Source organism: Papaver somniferum, chromosome 5 (genome assembly GCF_003573695.1).
Source record: "Papaver somniferum cultivar HN1 chromosome 5, ASM357369v1, whole genome shotgun sequence".
NCBI lineage: Eukaryota > Viridiplantae > Streptophyta > Magnoliopsida > Ranunculales > Papaveraceae > Papaver > Papaver somniferum.
This window is the reverse complement of record NC_039362.1, coordinates 148,636,390-148,654,610: the sequence shown is the minus strand read 5'-3', so window position 1 is coordinate 148,654,610 and position 18,221 is coordinate 148,636,390. Positions and strand designations below refer to the sequence as shown.

At 35.9% G+C, this 18,221-nt stretch overlaps 1 protein-coding gene across 2 annotated transcripts; it reads right to left on the bottom strand.

Annotated features, from left to right (window-relative positions):
- Positions 1–5,055: 5,055 nt before the first annotated feature.
- LOC113283149 (SNARE-interacting protein KEULE-like) lies at positions 5,056–17,486 on the bottom strand. 2 transcript variants are annotated; one of them, XR_003327353.1, is made up of 22 exons: positions 17,132–17,486; positions 16,816–16,874; positions 16,614–16,695; positions 15,828–15,906; positions 14,874–14,924; positions 14,699–14,795; positions 14,526–14,558; positions 13,010–13,138; positions 12,102–12,290; positions 11,930–12,013; positions 11,732–11,830; positions 11,566–11,642; positions 10,969–11,065; positions 10,413–10,538; positions 10,205–10,300; positions 9,668–9,787; positions 9,462–9,539; positions 7,829–8,025; positions 6,864–6,954; positions 6,694–6,783; positions 6,070–6,176; positions 5,056–5,425 (listed from the first exon to the last, which is right to left on the bottom strand). XR_003327353.1 is itself a non-coding variant. In XM_026532312.1 (21 exons), the coding sequence occupies exons 1-21, from the start codon at positions 17,205–17,207 to the stop codon at positions 6,129–6,131; spliced, it is 1,998 nt and encodes a 665-aa protein (XP_026388097.1). In that variant the 5' UTR covers positions 17,208–17,486; the 3' UTR covers positions 5,815–6,128. The 2 variants fall into 2 exon arrangements, 1 of the variants encoding a protein (XP_026388097.1); XM_026532312.1 differs by lacking the exon at positions 5,056–5,425 and having other exon boundaries at positions 5,815–6,176.
- Between the last annotated feature and the right edge of the window lie 735 nt (positions 17,487–18,221).

The following is an 18,221-nucleotide window of genomic DNA, read 5'->3' as shown; positions in this document are numbered from 1 at the left end:
CTTGGAGTGTACAATTCAAAGGTTTACTGCTAGAATATCATCATGAAGCCGTAGTTAATGAAGCTATTGAAGATTTGGGAAAGAAGATATCCACATAGCCAAAAATTGCAGACCACGTTCAGGTAATATGATTATTACTCATATTGAAATAGACCTCTCAGAACCATTAAAAAGAGGTGAATGGTGGAACTCGAATCATGGAGAGCCTTTCTGGATTAGATATCGCTGGTTAAAACAAACTCATAGCCTGTGTGATCAATGTTATATAATTGATCATGATGACAAAATCTGTGAAGAAGTTGATGAAATTACTACGTGAAAGAGAAATGACTGTTGAAGAATATGAGGAACACAATGCTAAGAAGGATTCTGGTACTAAAGAAACGAACTTAGGAAATGGTAATGATGTTGTTGTGCATGATGAAGAGAGTATGTCGGATGCAGAGGAAGAAATAATTGCCAAAAGAGCAAGAAATCAAGCAATCCATGATAATGGTTCGAACCCATCTATCCAAGGACCTATTCTAGCTAGTCATGGTGGGGATACTAGTGAATTTCCAACAAGCTCAAATGATGAAATAGTGAATGGGGTGGAAATTGGAGAAAATGATAAGCACTGCACTGGCACAAATAAGAATCATATGCATCATCCAGAAGGCAATGCAACTGAGGTAATAATGTATTCTTCATTAAGGTTTTATTGTTCTAGTATAGTCTTTAACTTGTTGTCTTCCTATAACAATTTTACCTTCCTACATCAGTACTCTTTATCATTCTTGTTTAGTGCTGGATTGCATATTAGAATCATGAGAGTTTTAGCATGGAATTTTCAAGGTTTTGCCAATAAAACTACTAGAGACCATGTCAAAGGTCTTCTTTATAGATACGACCCTGATGTTATTTTCATCTCTGAGGCTAAAATAGGTGAAGATAAAATGAAAAAATTTATAAAACAATCAAAATTTCCCCATCATAAGCTTATATCATCAAGAGGTTTAGCAGGAGGTTTAATTCTTCTATGGAAATATGGTTTTCATTTTAATATTGTGAATGCAGATTCTTGGATCATCAAATGTTTAATGCAGGATGATCCCTCAAAGCCAGAATGGTTGCGTACTTGTATATATGGGTCTTCTTATCCACATCACAAGGAAAAACAATGGACTTATATTAAAATTTTAAGCCAAAGTATCACACAACCTTGGGTTGTTTTGGGTGACCTTAATATGGTTTTCTATAATGAAGGAAGGATTCATGTGAGTGGCAATTTGTCTACTGCTTCTAATACTTCTCTTTCTTCACATGATATGGCTTCTTCTTCCAGGGATTCTTCTCACATAAATCTTATTTATGAAGCTGGTTTGGAAGATTTGAGTTATACAGGGAGATCTTTCACTTAGTCAAGTAATTTCCATGGTACTGGTATTAGAAGATCAAGACTTGATGGAGCTATTGTCAATAATGATTGGTTCATTCAATTCCCAGACACAAAACCCCTTCATCTCCCACAATTGGGTTCAGATCATTTCCCAATAATGTTGGATACTTCTTCTTTAAATGGTGATATGAAAAAGAATTGGAAATACTTCCAATGCTATGAGAAAGATGAAACACTGAAAAATGAGATAGCTAATGCTTGGGAACAACAAGTTAATGGCTCACATGGGTTCATATTATCAAAAAGACTCATTATTACCAGGAAATATATTTCAAAATGGAATAGGGAGAAATACGGGAATATTCAAAGTAATATTTATCTACTTCATCGGCAGCTAGAAGCCTTGCAGCAAAACAGTCAGCATCAAAGTACTAACAATGAAGTACTACATGTAGAAAATCAAATAGAGCATTGGCATCAAATTCAACATGAATTTTGGGGCCAAAAATATAGAGATGAATATTATCTTGAAATGGACAGAAATATCAAGTGGGAATGTCACCATGCAAATGCAAACAGAAGAAGGGTTAGAAATAATATTGTTGCTTTGAAGGATGGAAATGGAAATTGGTGCACTACTAGGGATGAGTTGGAAAACCTGCTTACTGATCACTATAGCTCTCTCCATACTACTTCATCCCCTGCAAAAAATGAAGATATCTTAAATTGTATTCCTTCAATAATTACTTCTTCAGATAATTTAGAGTTAATGAAAATCCTGAGGATGCTGAGATATTTAAAGCTTTGAAGGACATGAAGCTTGGAAAGCCCCTAGTCCTGATGGATTTCCACCTGGTTTTTTTCAACATATTGGGACATTGTAGGTACTGATGTTATAAAGGTGAAACAATTTTTTCATACATGATATCTTAAAAGCCTGAATGCTACAAATATTTCACTTATTCCCTAAAACAAAAACAAACAGTTCCCCTCAGATTTGAGCCTATTGCCCTTTGTAACTCCTCTCATAAAATAATATCAAAGATATTGTCAATGAGGTTGAAAAAGGTGATGCGAAAAGTGATCTCTCCACTTCAAGATGCATACGTTCAAGGGTGACAGATAATAGATAACATTCATCTTGCTTAGGAAATTGTTCACACCATAAAGAATAATAAGGAAGACAATAAGTACTTAGCATTGAAACTTGATACGTCAAAAGCCTTTGATAGGATTGAATGGTCATTTCTGAAAGATGTTATGCTGAAAATGGGTTTCTGCTCAGACTGGTACAACCTCATTATGCAATGTGTAAGTACTACTCAAATTTCTTTACTTCTAAATGGTGCTCCATCTGAATCCTATTTCCCATATAGAGGAGTAAGGCAAGGTGACCCTTTCTTACCCTACTTATTTATAATTGTGATGGAAGCTTTCTCTCGTCAACTTCTCAAGGCTAAACAAAACAAACAAATAGAAGGTATCAAAATTTCTCCAAGTGCTCCTCCTATATCTCATCTTATCTTCGTTGATGATTGCCTGTTGTTCATTAATGTTTATCTTCATAATGTGAACAACCTTCTTAAAATTATTGATGATTTTGGAGTTGCTTCTGGCTAGATGGTGAATTTTAGTAAGTCAAGTGTGTACTACAGTGCTAAAGTGCCACAAAGGTTTTGTAGATTACTTACTCGAAGATTAAAGGTACCTAGGATGAATTCTAATGAAAGATACTTAGCAATACCTCTTATCATTGGAAAGAATAAGGTTAGATGCTTCACTGGCTTGGTGGAGAGAGTTAAACACCGACTTTCCAACTGGAACAGTGAGTCTATGTCACAGTGCAACAAATCACTTATGATAAAGACTGTCACTAATACTATTCCAGCCTATTCTTGGAGTTGCTTAAAAATACCCACAGAAATTATTAAACAGATTGATACTTTGCAGCGTAAATTTTGGTGGGGTTTTCAAGAACATAAGGGCATTTGCATTACTTCATGGAAAAAACTTGGGTTACATAAAAATCTTGGAGGCCAAGGTTTCAGGAATTTGAAATCTTAAATCAAGTGCTTCTTGTAAGGGCTGTTTGGAGGATGTGCATTAACTAAGAGGAGCAATGGGTTAAAGTTATGCAAGCCAAATACTTCCTCGGCACTCATACACTCCATGCAAATTTCAAGAAAAACTGTTCCTGGGCATGGAGAGGTCTTCAGAAAAAAAATTCCCTTCATAAAGCTTCATATTATGTGGAGATTAGGAAATGGAAACAAGATAAAAATCTTGAATGAAGTGTGGATCACTGGGTTAGATTGTCCTCCGATGCTAAGAAAGGGTATCACAGATAGTGAGCAGTATATATGGGTCCATGGAATTATTTATACAGGATAGCAGACAATGGAATGTGGCTTTACTATATAATTTGTTTGATTCAGATACAGCTAATTTAATAATCAACATGAAAATCCCTAACGTAGTGGAAGACAATCTCATTTGGACACTTACAAGAAATGGGAACTTCACACTAAGTCAGCATACAATCAACTTCATGAATGCAGTCTGGGAAACCTACAAGTCTCTCAGAAAATTGGTAACTCAAATATTAGCTGGAAGCAGTTCTGGAGAATAGAAACATGGCCTAGAGTCAAACATTTTTGGTGGAAAGTTCTATCTTGCCTACAAAAGTTCGACTCTCAAGAAACTGCAGTTACATAAACTACTTATGCCCCCTCTGTAAGCAGTTTGATGAAAACCTTTTGCACATCTTGTTCCTTTGTCCTTTCTCAAGAGCTTTCTGGATGCAAATACCTGGTGGTGCAGCAGTTTTAGCAACAATCCAGACTGATATTACGATGTCTTTTGAAAGTTGGATGAGACAAGCTGCTCAGCCTTACTCTCCAGGCTTCAGTTTGAATCAAGTTATGATAGTTGCTTGGTCTATGTGGAATGAGAGATGTGAAGTTAATTTCCAGAATAAGAAGGCAGGTCCCATTATCACCGCAAGAAAAGCACCGAGCTATGCTAGTTACATTGACAAGCTCAATACCAGGCATATTGAATCATAATAGCGTGTCCCAGGCCATTACTATCACTCCTAGATGGAAACCACCAATCTGTCCATTTCTTACTATTAATTGTGATGCCTCATTTGATATTAATAAAGGACCAACTGGAATTGCTCTTATCATACGTGATTCTACAGGAAAATTGTGTGGAGGAAAGTCAAAATGCTATGCAGGAGTGAAAGACTCAGAGTGAGCGGAATGTCTTGCTTTTTCTGACGCAGTTAGTTGAAATAATGATTTAGGGTTGTTTTTGAAACTAATCTCAAAAGCATCAAAGGCTACATCAACAAATCATCACCGGTGATTGCTTGGGAGAATGAAGATATCTTGTTGGATGCCATTGATAAGTTAAATAACATCTCTCGGTGGGGGTGTAATTTCGTTCCTAGATTGTGTAATAAATCTACTGATAAGTTAGCTAGATACGGCAGGAAAAATGGTGTAACTCAAACATGGTTTGATCAATCGCCTAGAGTTATTGAGAGTCGATTATTGTTTTTCTTTATCAGAAGTCAATTATTGTTAGACTTGGGAGTTTCCCTAGATTAATCAAATTTCTCCTTTGCATAAAAAAAAATTAAAAAATTAAAAAAATGGAACCAACAACCCTTCTCAAACTTTTGACTCCAAAGTCCAAATGCTGCTACTGAAGTCAGATACGAGATCATTCAGGAATACAGTTTCTAACAAACTTGGAATGTCTCAAAAAGAATGGGGTACATTCAGTTAAATAACAAATCAATGTCATCACCCCAATATCGGTAATGAGATGAGTTTAAACCTAAGACTTGTAAATTGGATTGAAGCTCCATTTACCATTCTGCATTATTTTCCTATTCTGTCAAGCTCATAATACAACTTTTTACACCACCTCCAAGTGCTTGCTCCTGAGAACTGTGGATTTCGCTTTGCAATTCCACGCTCATTCCTCAGATTTGCATTGGCATGGCTAAGCCATCTGCACCACTATCTTATTGTACATCTGGAATCAGAATAATGACATTATAAAGCAGAAACCTAATACAACTTTGCCTTCTGAAGGAAGAGCTATTCCAAATGAGTCATGCCAAGAACAAAATCAATTTTTCCATCCAAAAAAGAGAGAAGAAATTAAATGATGTTGCATATCCATCAATAGAAATAAGCATAGTGGCCTTTATTATGGATAACATGCTGGAAAGTGAAACTATTCCAGTTTGGTGAGTCTTGATATTTGTCTCATGCCACGTGACTATTGGTTCGGGGTTCCTATCAAAGTGTAGAGAACTAGAAATGTAAATCATCTGGTGAGGCAGATATCTGAAAGTAATTGTAGATACCAGAAATGAAGGAATTCTAATGTGGATCCAGAAAATATGGGATAAACTGATGTTAATCAATACCACGATCCTTCAATTCAAAGGCCAACACTCGTGGCTACAGCTAAGTCATGATAGTATTTCAAATAACTTTCCATGGCAACTAACTCTCCGTTTTGTTGGAAATGACAAACATACCAGTTATTACTGCTATGAACCTAATGAATGGAATTCAATCATCACCAATATCAATATAGCCTAGCAATATAGTTTTGTTTTATTAACAATATAAGGAAGAGGTGACAAAGATGATTGGGAGAATGCCAACCTACTGAGGCCTTGAGAGTTAAACATGTTCGAATACAAATAAAAACTCCACAAACAGCATCAGTAGATGTCAAGATCGTCGAATTCGGTCGTAAGCATCTTCAGTTTCTGCAAGTCGAACATTACTTATATCAGACACAAGCAGATATCAAAAAAAAATATTCTTAAGGCTCGTTGTTTCGGTGTCTTTGTAACGCGGTCATTTCTTTATTGAAAAAAAGAAAGGAGTTATGCGTACATGTGTATATTTACATACAGGCATATGGACAATTCAGAATCTTTAATGTTAAACTCTAGGTTCTTATCAGACCGGAGTAGGAAATATGAGTACTGAAGTACTTGTAGCGGATAAACTAAGCATTTCTGTGTTCTAAACACTAATAAGCACCATTTAACTGAGACAAAATTTTCCATAAAATGCTTTCCATGTTATTTTGTTTAGTTTCTTATTTACATTTTACTTTGTTTTTCTCAGGGACCAAAAACATATCATTAAGGTAGAGCACACCCATGATTCAGAGAACAAGGCAGAAATATAAATAAATATGTTTGTTTCCTAAGGTACAAAATACAAATTCTACATCTATAGTTTGGAATATCAAAATATCATAGTTAGAAAAATTACCGTTATAAATTGTGGAGGGTCATCAAGACTAGATGAACCCAGAATAATCTCCCTCTTAAGTTTTTCAGTGAGCTTGTGGCAAACCCGTAACTGATGACAATAGAATATGATTAAAAATAGACACGTAGTTTAATCATTTAGTAACATATAAGAAAGTAGAGGACTTGTACCTCTGCTCGAGTAGCTCCGCCGATGATAAATACGAAGATACGTTTGCCCATCCTTTTGAAATCGCTTGATGCGTGCCTTAATACTGAGTCACTATACAATGCAGCAAAGAAGTAATATCAAACATAAAATATACAGGAAGTTTATGGTATACCTGGTCTCTTGTAAACGTGGTCTACGCCTAAAAATATTACAGTAGCCCTAACATGACAAAAGAAAAACAAAAGAGGTGGCGCAACCTGTCCTCTACAGCCTCTTTCCTGCTGATATTCTAAACTTGTTACGGTTCTTTGAAGTTTTACAGGAACTTAACATATTAAGAAAAAAAAAAGAATAATACACATCAACAAGGCTTAAATGTTTTACAGGCTTAAATAATACAGTAAGGACAGTATCGATGCATAGGATAAGAATACGACTACAACCAAGATTAGTGTGCACATTGACCTAGAAATCGCATTTGTCTGTTGAACACAGATCAAAGTCTCCTATTCTACTAGCTTTTAGATAAAAAAAATTACCTGGCAAGCTAACGATCAGTATCAAATATAGACTATGATTTCTGAGCTTAAATGTTTATTTACTGTTCAGTATGAAATGGGTTTTGAAAATAAGATAAAACAAACTACAGTTACAAACAGCTATCAGTATATAAGAATTCTTTGGTGTAAATGTCTAATACTTGTTGAATTTTCTTTTTGGCGGAGATGTCTACGTGTTGCCCTTTCTTTTAAACAAACCACGGCAGCGTTCTTTCCAGGTTAAAAACAGGTCCTGTAACTGTATAATCTAATGACGACTAATGAATCATGCTTATTCAGCAAAAAAATAATGAATCATGCTTGTAATAGTTATCTGTAACACGCGAAGCCCAGGATATCTAACAGCATCGCTAACTTGGAGAAAATATAAGAAAGCAAACACATCTAAGGAATAAAAGAAAGGCGGCTGCAAAGCACATGCTTACCTTGAGTAGCCATCGTCAGAATTACGAGGACGTGCCCAAGAGGCTGGCCGTCTTGATCTCATTGAATGAGCAGCTGAAACTGGACTTGATCTCACTGACGCGCTTTCCTGGGTTCCATGGACAGATTGACTTGGGTCATTCATGCATGCATATTCACTCTTCGGTAGTTCACCCTTGTTAAGCTTTTCAATCAGCTCCTGAAACATAGCAAATGAACAACTTCACTGCAAGAGAGTAGATCCTTAGTTGATAGCAAAGGCTTAGTATTCTAGCATGTCTTGATCGGTGTGGCCTTTTCTGCAATTCTTATAATGGCAAGAAGTTCATATTTTAGAACTGATCTGGTATTATTGCTGTTCACCATAGGACCCAAGGTGGACAGATTGAGTCTAACAAACCCAAACAACCAGTCGGACCAACAGTTTGAAGTATGGTAAAGATGCCTTTCTCACGAAATTCAGAAAACATATGTTCTACCACAAGTCTAGGTGGGACACCAAGAGGCCAAGACATGCAGGGTGGTACTATATCCTTGATATTTGTTTTCAATTTCAACCTATTCCCAAATTTGCAATAGGTGTTTTAGATTAGCAATTTCATGCTTACCCTTTAGTTTCAAAAAAAAAAAAAAATACAGACTTTTTTAGTATAGTTTGAGTTAGTTTTGGACTTCTATTTCTCTAAAGAATCAATATTGGAATGGTTTTTTCTGCTTTAGTACTAGGAGGTCTAAGGTTTGTTTGGATAAGCCAACAAAATAATCCAAAAGATGCTGCGAAACAATATACTTTGCACCGATTACTATATAGAAAGTTGAATAATCCAAATTTTGTAACAATAACTCTAGCCATCAGTAGGTTAAGGAACCAGAAATCCCACCAATTCTTTGTTTCTGAGTAAAGCTAAACACTGGATATTAAAAGTAGACTCAAAATCAAAGAAAATAAAGAACAATCCACACAAGTGTAACACTGCAACCCGTTCAGCATACTATCAGGCATGTAAGAAGAACCCATTTCCACGTCCCTTTACCTAACTGACCCCAAACATCTGTCTGTGTAACACACAAAAGAATGCCAAGAATAAAAGTCCTAATGATGTGAACGGTCACTGCCCAAATAACTTTTACTTTAAGTCTGCAACTTAATTGTTAGAATCTGTCTTAACTCTTAAATGTTTTTCAGGTTGGGTTGACAGCTACAACCTCCATGTGCCAAAAAAGAACTGTGTAGAACTTACCTGTGTACTAAATCCTAAAGCTACAAGAACATGAGTTTCTGTTTCTTCAGATGGATCAAAATAGCAAAAGTGAATCACACAATAAACACGAAAGTAAGAGCTAGGGACATCCCTTTTGATATTGCACTTCCAGTCAAGTAAGACATGGGTGCTTCACTCAGAAGGGAATCTCTATTTCTGACTATATCACAGATACATAAAGTAAGAGATATACTTGCGCTCAACTCTACATATAAAAGTCGAGCAAAATAAAATGATAACAAGCTAGAGTACTCGGCCATATAACAACAGTATATCGCCATGCCATCTGTTCAAGGGTGCTTGGGGTTGGGGTCCTTAAAAAGTGAGCAAGTGAATTTATTGCATTTAGAGAAATATTTTTACAGATAAGTACCTCTATCATGGGGTAAAATCTTGAGAGTGCCCATGTTTCTTCCACGCCTTTTCTTTCTTTACGGATAGCACGCTTCTTCTGAAAATTCAGAAAGATATGTGAAACAAATATAGACTAGGTCTAGATCTGGAGCTAAATTAGAAAGACAGCACTTTGGCATTTACTTATTTAGAGAAGTATTGGATCAGAAGCAAATGGAAATGTACCTTCTGACTCTCAAACTTGAGAGAGAATACCCCTGAGGAATTCTTTTCACTAGCGGAGGAACCGTCAAGCAACCGCATGTTGTTTACAGCATTCATATCATCATGGGATAATCCTGCCAGCTGTAAGAATAAATAGATAAAGCATAAAATATTTATACCCAACCCAGGCAACTACTGGGGAAAAAAAGAAACAACATTGAGTCACTTTTATCTCTTCAATTAAGTCTTTTACTATCTTTTCAGAAAGTTTTGATACAGAAACACCAATTATACAAAATGTGTGACATAGAAACAGGAGTGACGAATAGGATATCACAAACCAATATAGGCTCAAAAAGGAGTTAGCACACACTCAACCAGCGACTCACTCTTGGCAAACCAAGGCGAACTTCCGATGCCTAAGCTATTAGAGGGATAGGCACTGATGTCACTAAGATATGCCATATGTGAAGCAAAGGAAAATTGCAGGAGGGAGGTAAAAATTTATTGAGAATCTTAAAGCAAAATAAAATTTAGTCCTTGAGAGAAACAATGTACCTGCATTAACTTCTGACCTTTCTCACCCTCAAAATTCTCAGGATAAGCGACTGAATATATCATCATCAGACGCAATTTGTTTTCACGAGGTGCATCCTGCACAATGAAAACATCTGAACCACTAAGTAACCAAACAATAGTCAGTATGCAAAAAGATAAATTACAAATTTGAGTTTTAAGAATAAAACCATGTCCAATTATAAGTCACCTGTTTAGTCCTCAGAAAATTTATCACTTCCCTAGGTCCAGCATCTCCAAATACAAGATCCTGCTCCAGTTGCCCGAAATCTCTAAGTTCCATCTCTTTGATAATTCTGTTGATTTTTCCAGCAATCTGAATCAGAGTACTAGCAGGATTAGCCTGTGTTTTTGGAATCTAAAATTCAACGTTTATCCCTTACAGTCCAACCAACACATAAACTGCTTAATTTACTTCTGCTGGTGTATTATCATTGTGTGTCTCAGTGCGCTAATTTAAATTTCTTTTGGGTACGCAGGTACTTGAATTTCGACTCTAGCTCTGAACGAAAAATGACAGACTACTGGTATGAGTATGCAACTTCAGGTGGAGTATTCTTGGAATCCACAAGTGCAAGAGGATATCTTTATCAGAAATACTGAATCATCTAATTGTACTTCAATAAAAAATGGAGTTATATGATTATCTCGTGAGATCAGGGATATATAACATGCCATGAACTGCACCCTGATCCACAAAATGAAAATGTTTTTTACACGAGAAATATATTGCTCAAGAAATTAACCTCTACATGAAGCGAAAGCTTATCAATTTGTTCACTATATTGTGGCAGGGCTTGAACCATCTTTTGTAAGTCTCGAGTCGACAGTTCACCACCACTTCTGCGCAACATAATTATTCGTGATGAGAAACTTACCGCCAAGTTATAGCAACAACCTAAACATAATATAATCTGCTGAACATAAATCAAAAAGGTCGAGAAAGATGGGTCTTAAGGGTTTTCACTTTCCAGCAGTACAATCAATGAAAAAGAACAGCAACAGCTTAACGCTTTCGATAGAAAAGGAATCAGAACATAAGCAATGATCTATATTAAACATATGAGATCAAGGAAAAATTAGTTACAAGGAAAAGAAGGAAAAAACAGTACACTCCGTAATGCATGTCCTTAAAGATGATTAACATTTAAGGGAGCACCAATCTATTTATATTCTCCAAACCCATTCTAGAAACACCCTCATGCATTTTTAGCAAAGTTGCCCATCCAACCAACATCTCTGTCTCCATGTCACAAAAACCTTATGAAGAAGGTAGACCAACCTAACTCTTCTTGAATACAAACATTAAACACATAGTGACTAGCATGAAGCATAAAACAAACCTTGAACCATGTTGTATTTGTGCAGCTTTATTTTTTGATATAAATGTAGTCATCTTGTCATGCAACCGCTCGCTAGCCTGCCCAACAAGTAATAACCAAAACAACTTCACACTTCAGACGAATTTTGTTTATACAGAAAGAAAACATCTCGGAGAAGACGACGTACATCTGCAATATGGGCATGGCGTAGCTCGAGCCAAACAGGATCATGATCCTCCAAGAGGACATCTTTCTTCTCAGGTTGACCACCTGTTTTGCTTGGCACCTACAACATACACATCATGGAGAAGGATGCTTAAAGAGAAGTTACACCTCAAATTTGAAAAAAAAAAAGTAATAATAATTGAAAATCGTGAAAACATACCTCATGAACATATTTGTTTCCGTCCATATTCAGCAAGTCATGGCACATGGCATCATATGTCCACTCATGGATTATGGGCGAAATCTGAAGGCATGTACTCTAATGTATCAGCTAATAACAAACCTAAGACTATACAACACGAAGTCTTTGCATGAAGTCTTTGCTAACTAACCTGGTCAACAGATCTATCCAGAATAAGCAACTCGCATGTTTCTGTCTGGGGAAAATGCTTTATGCTGTCTTTGTACTTTGTGAGCTGGTTCCACACAGCAGCAGCAAGCTTAGTTGGAACCAAATCACGCATTGTTGTCAATGTGACTGCATCAACCTTAGCAGCACGGTAATGAACAAATGGAAGCTCCTATCGAAATTAAGCAAACAGCCAAAAATAAATGAAATTTTTCTACACAACAGCAAATACCTAAGTGTACAAACTGAAAATAAAATGAAACTGACAAGAGGTTATCAAGAATTCTCATAGGGTAGCCTTAAAATGAAAGACAGACTGAAAGTAAATGCTGGTTAAGTACTGAAGGAAAATATTCAATGGAAACAAATCAAGACAGCAGTACATGAGGGTTTAAAGGATGAAGCTTAAAAGTATAAAACAGAAATGAGAGGATGTAAAAAGTGATACTCATTCAACCAACCACAAATATTAGGACAAGCAGAATAGCAAGTCCTCTAATAAAGAATTTAGAGATGAGAAAAAGTAGGAGCCGTACTCTTTCAGACCACAAATAGTTGGGACAACAAGAAAAAGCAAGTCCCCGAATGAAGAATATATAAAGAGCAATCAGCAATCAACCCACAAGAAAACAAAACTAGAGTTGCAAACTTATGTGCGTATAAAATCAAATATCTTGCAAGGGTATTATGTTTTTTCATAGTGAAATGCCTGCTTTGAACACCTGTAACATAGCTTAGAGTGATAACCATGCAAATAACTAAAGAAAGAATAAAGTACCAAATAGTTGGGATGGCTAGGTAACATTGTCATGGATGCTCAAGGTTTATACGCATACATTCAATGAAGTTTGCATAAGTCAAATGCAAGCTAATATTTTGTAAAGACCATACTCTCATTGAAGCAAAGACTGTAGCAATTCGAGTTGCCATCACATTCAAGCAAGCATCATATTGACGAGACCTCTCCCCGTTTTCCCCAAAAAGTTCACCCAATGCTCTCTCATTATCAGTAAGAAAGCCCTGAAAAAAAGTAACAAACCACTCATCAAGCTTTCAGCATGCTATAAATCAAGTGAATAAAAACTTGAAGAAGAAATAAACAGTCGCAAAAATGTGCTGTAGCCTGCACACTATTTAATTTTTAATAGCATTTTGACTTTTACTAGTTGCAATACATGTGGACAATTCATCATGGAAACACTATCTCAAACATTTCATTGTCATCTATCAACCATTCCATGTACATATGTTGCATGTGAGCCCCTAGATGAACCTGAACAGCTATTTCAACGGATGAAGAACTACAAGTCTACAACCATTATTACTACAGCCCAAACAGAAAAGAGCGAGTTGACCTTCCTCCCACTCTCAGCTATCTTGTTCCAAATAAACTAAGTTTAATGTAGTGGGTTTCCTAGAATTAGTGGGTTATCGTTTATGCTTGTTTGTCTAATGGGACAACTTCTAACATTTATCACAGTGGTAAACCCCGCCATATACTTGCTGCTTGAATTTTTTCACAAATAGCAAAGTGGAAACTTGATTGAAAGAAAACCTACAACACACGGTTTGCTGGGGAGGGACAATGAGGTGGAAAGTGCAGGTTCTACAATACTAAGATGGAAAGTGCGGGGCCTGTCTATTCGGCTGTTGATATTTGGCAAGCTAACGCCCCATTCTGAATAATATACTTCTTCTGGGCACTTTCACTAAATAAACCAATACGGTAGACTACATGCAAAGACAAAATAATAATTGCCATCTATGTGATAGGCAATCAGCGCCAGACGTCTTGTTCTACTGCCCATGGATTATGGAAGTACGTCAACATTTTATTAGCTTAATGGTCTTCCCCTACAACTGTACTCTAGGTTTACTGGACCTGGGTTTGTCCCATCTGAAATAGACAAAATAGTAAAGCGCTGACAAGGCACTGGTCTTTCAGGTAGTATGGAACGTTTGGAAAGAGTGAAAGGCGGTTTTTTAAAAATATCTTGCAGATATCGGAAGACCTTGATATTCAAATTGAAACAGACTTATATATATGGGTATCATCTAACAAACTCTACTTGGGTTAATCATGCAGAAATTTCATCTTAAGCTGTGGAAATTTTGATTAAACGAGGGGATTCTATTTTGGCCTTACTATGTACTATGTCCAATTTGGTTTTGCTTTTTGCAAGCAATGTGTATGTCTGTGTTCTAGAGTAGGCTTCTTCCCTTAGGTGGTTTGCTAAGAAGGTTCTAGAACACCCCTGTTTCACTGTTTGTTATCAGGGATGGCAATGTTCTTTTTTCTTTTGTAATTCTTTCCCTTCGGGTTTCTAATTAAAAATCATTCTCACTGATCAAAAACAAATAAAATAAATCAACAATGGATGGTAAATAACAGAATGTGAATAAATACCTGACTGTCTATTGCGAAGTATTCCAAATTCATCTGCATTATTCCTCATTGAAGTCACTATCAAGAATATATGACTCATTAATCAATGATTCAACAATGAAATACAAATACAGCATCTAATTACCATTAGAAAAAGAAAATCATTCAAGATAATAAAATGATAGAAGCTTGACCTCTCTCAATCCACCAATGCGAGTCAATACGCTTGCATTACTCTTAATATGAGCAAGCAACTCTTTTGGAAAAGGTGAACTGAAGAATACAAATGCCCTGAAATGAAATCGTTGTTACATTAATACAGTGACCAGGAAAATACATATAAAGGTTCAAGACGTATCTTTCACGTACTTTTTGTACAAGGGCTTTCCTCCAGACATGTCAGACAAAAATTTAGCAACACTGCCATTGTCAAAGAAAGAGAGTCAGTAACCAAAAAGCCCATTGCTATAAGATAAGGTAAAGTGGAGCAACTGGAAAACGTTATCAACATTAATACCGTTGATTAACCTTAGATAATCCTCATTTACTTGCGTAGTTACTTCCATGTATTTAAGAGCCTAAAAAATACAACTTATAAAAGCAAGATACCATGTTAAAGTACTTAATCTCCTATTTTTTGGAAGTTAATAGCTCATGTCTATTACTCTTACACAACAACTTGAAAGAGAGGAAATGCAAGCATCAACGTTGAGTTAAAAAGATAATACCTATTAAATGGCCTAGACAGACTGAAAGATAATTCAAGTCCGTCAATTTCGAGACTATTAGATTCCATGGATACCAGAACTTCAAGATAAGGTGCTTGAATGATTTGGAAAGAATTAAACTTCTCACTCATGTGATAGTACGTTGTCATACTTGATTTGGACATATTCTCCTACTTTTTTGACTAATTAACCAGGTGCTGACGTTTTGGGTTATCATAACTCAGGGGTACCTCTAATACATACAGACATGTCAAAGTGAAAATGAGCAACTTCACCTTCATTATTATGGTTATCATTTTCTCTGTCAATCTCCTTCTCGTTTTAATCATCATCACATCCTTATCAGGCAAATTAAGTTTTGTACTATTATTACAACTTTGATCCGTTCTCATAGCTAATGTTAATAACAGCTAAGCTGATCGTGTCACCGGTCACACTTTCAACATCCCAAGTACATGGAAATCTAGGAATCTAGGATTTCCCATATATTACTGGGTGGGTAGGAAGTCCAGCAACTCGTTGTGATGGTGCATATCCAGTGAGAGGATAAAAATTAATCAGACTAATTTAAACGAACATAAAAGCACAAACTTACTTCTCTTTTAATGGCTGGATGAAGTATATAGCATCCATCGTAGGCAATGGCTGTCTTCTCTTGTGAAGGTCTTCCACCACTAAAACACATTGAACAGTCTTAAGTCTAACCTCGGAATCTTCCAAACAAGAAAGATCTTTACAAACTGTTTAGTATGTTCGCAGAACGAAGCAGAGAAGCACAAACTTGTATAACGACTTGAACACTAAAAACTCAAATCTGGAAGATGTATAAGTCTATTACGAGTCAAAGTAAGTAAATAAGTTATGATTAAACAAGTGTAACCAGCTGAGATGAATAGTAGGTAGCGAAAATGTACCAAGTAGTACTGTAACACAAAATATAAGTACCGCTCAGAGGGTAACCAAAAAATGTCGTCTTTGGAATAGCTGTTCTATAAATTACCACCTTATGCCATTTGTAAAGACTAAAGACATCTAAAACAATAATACAAAAACATTCATTCTTCTTATTCATCTCTAATTTCTCCCTCTAGATGAACAATCACTTTCCCCTAACCATGATACTATTTCCATCGTTACTCATACGATAAAGCTCTGCACAAACTTCTTATAAATGGGCACATGTGTAGGTAGTTATATTCGTGGAATTACTAACTGGATCACTCCAAAAGCCTATGACTAACCCAGCAAATCAGCCTACCTACCTCTAATTAAAAACTAGAGCACTAACCAAATGTGTAACATGGATCTACCAAAACCAGAAGAGATGTATAAGTAGTCATGTTTAAATTTTTAAAAGAAAAATAACGTTGATATTGCTTACATGAGACTCCTTCTTCAGTGATGTCTGCCATTTTGCAAGAGCAAGACATCACTTTAACCGTCACTTTGTCCATAATAAGAACCTGCATTTGATCAACTGAATTAGTCTAAACACCCCAATAATTAATTGTTCGTCTAGAATAGACCAGTTCAAAATCCATACAGCAGGTGAAAGTTTGGAAGGATCAAATTCAAATAATTACCTTCCAAGTTGATTTTGAGTCCCCAGTTTTAGTGGATCGAAGCATTTCAACCAGCAACCCTAAGCATTATTCACACGAGAACAAAAAATAAGAAGATAGCACCAAAACGTAAAGCAACAAATACTCAAGTATCATCATAACTCGTAATGTTTTCACAAATAAGAGATTATCTACTGTGTGATTACAATAAATAACTTCAATTATTTCTCTACAATTAACTTTTACAGTATTCTAAAAAATTTAAGATTACTGTTAATAATTTGAGATAATTTTCCACATAATTTCAATTTCAGTAAGGGGGGAAAAGAAAACTTACGATCCCTACTAATTTGCCTGAAATTTTTGTAGTCTCCGCCATGAGAAGAGGTGGAGTCAGAATCAGACATAGACATGATGATGATGATTTATACCTTTGATAGACGAGATTGTCACTGCATCATCTCACTTTCTGAATCGAAATGAAAAATGAAAAAAAAAATGTGTTTTTTAATGTAGAGTTAAATATTGCAAAAATCTAGGGATAATTGAAGAAGATGTTCGAAGTTGAGAAGGTAGAGATTTCTGGAGGTGGGTTGAAATTGTGGAGACTCTATCTAGCAAACGTATTGAGAAAGAGAAAGGAACTTCTCAAACTTTGCGCAGGAAATGGAGGATTCGCTTCAGTATTAAAAAACAAATGAATAGTAGTGTTTGATTTTTCCAACTTAAAAGCAAGTCAAAAACCAATAAGTCCAGGGTGTCAGCTTGTACCCGAACTAAAATTTGATGTTCGGTTCTGGTTCCCTATGTATCTTACCAGTTCGCCATCTATTTGGATGTCATTTTAGAAGTTGCCTTTTGACTTCTGGAAGCAGAAAAATCAGAAAATTAGCTTGGGTACACAGTTGCATAACAATTTTTGAAATAGAAAAGTTAACTTTTGATGAAACAAAAACATTTTGCTTCTAACTTCTATTTCTGGAGAACCAAAAGCACTTCTGTTTTTGGTATCCAAACCAAACAGGCTATAAGTGGTCTAATGGTTCTCAAGTTTCCTCCCATAAGAAAGGTTGCAGATAAAACCTTAGTAATAATGGCATAAATCTTAGGCTAATGTGCCGGAACCCTGATTTTGGGCATACCTAAATCTTTCTAGGCATACAAAACAATAGTCCCATCTTGGGTGACCTTATAAGGGGTACCCTATGGGTAGTTCGATTACCTATATACCCTTAATACAAAAATCTAAAATCAGTTTTCGACAAAATCAAAATCAGTTTCCCTAAACATCTCTTCTTCTTCCTCCTCCTCTAGCCGAACTCTTCCCCCTCCTACGAAAAAAAAAATCATCATCGTGATTAATTGTCGATTCGTAAAAATTTGATCGTCAATTAAACTCAACCACATAATGACTCGTACAGAGAAAA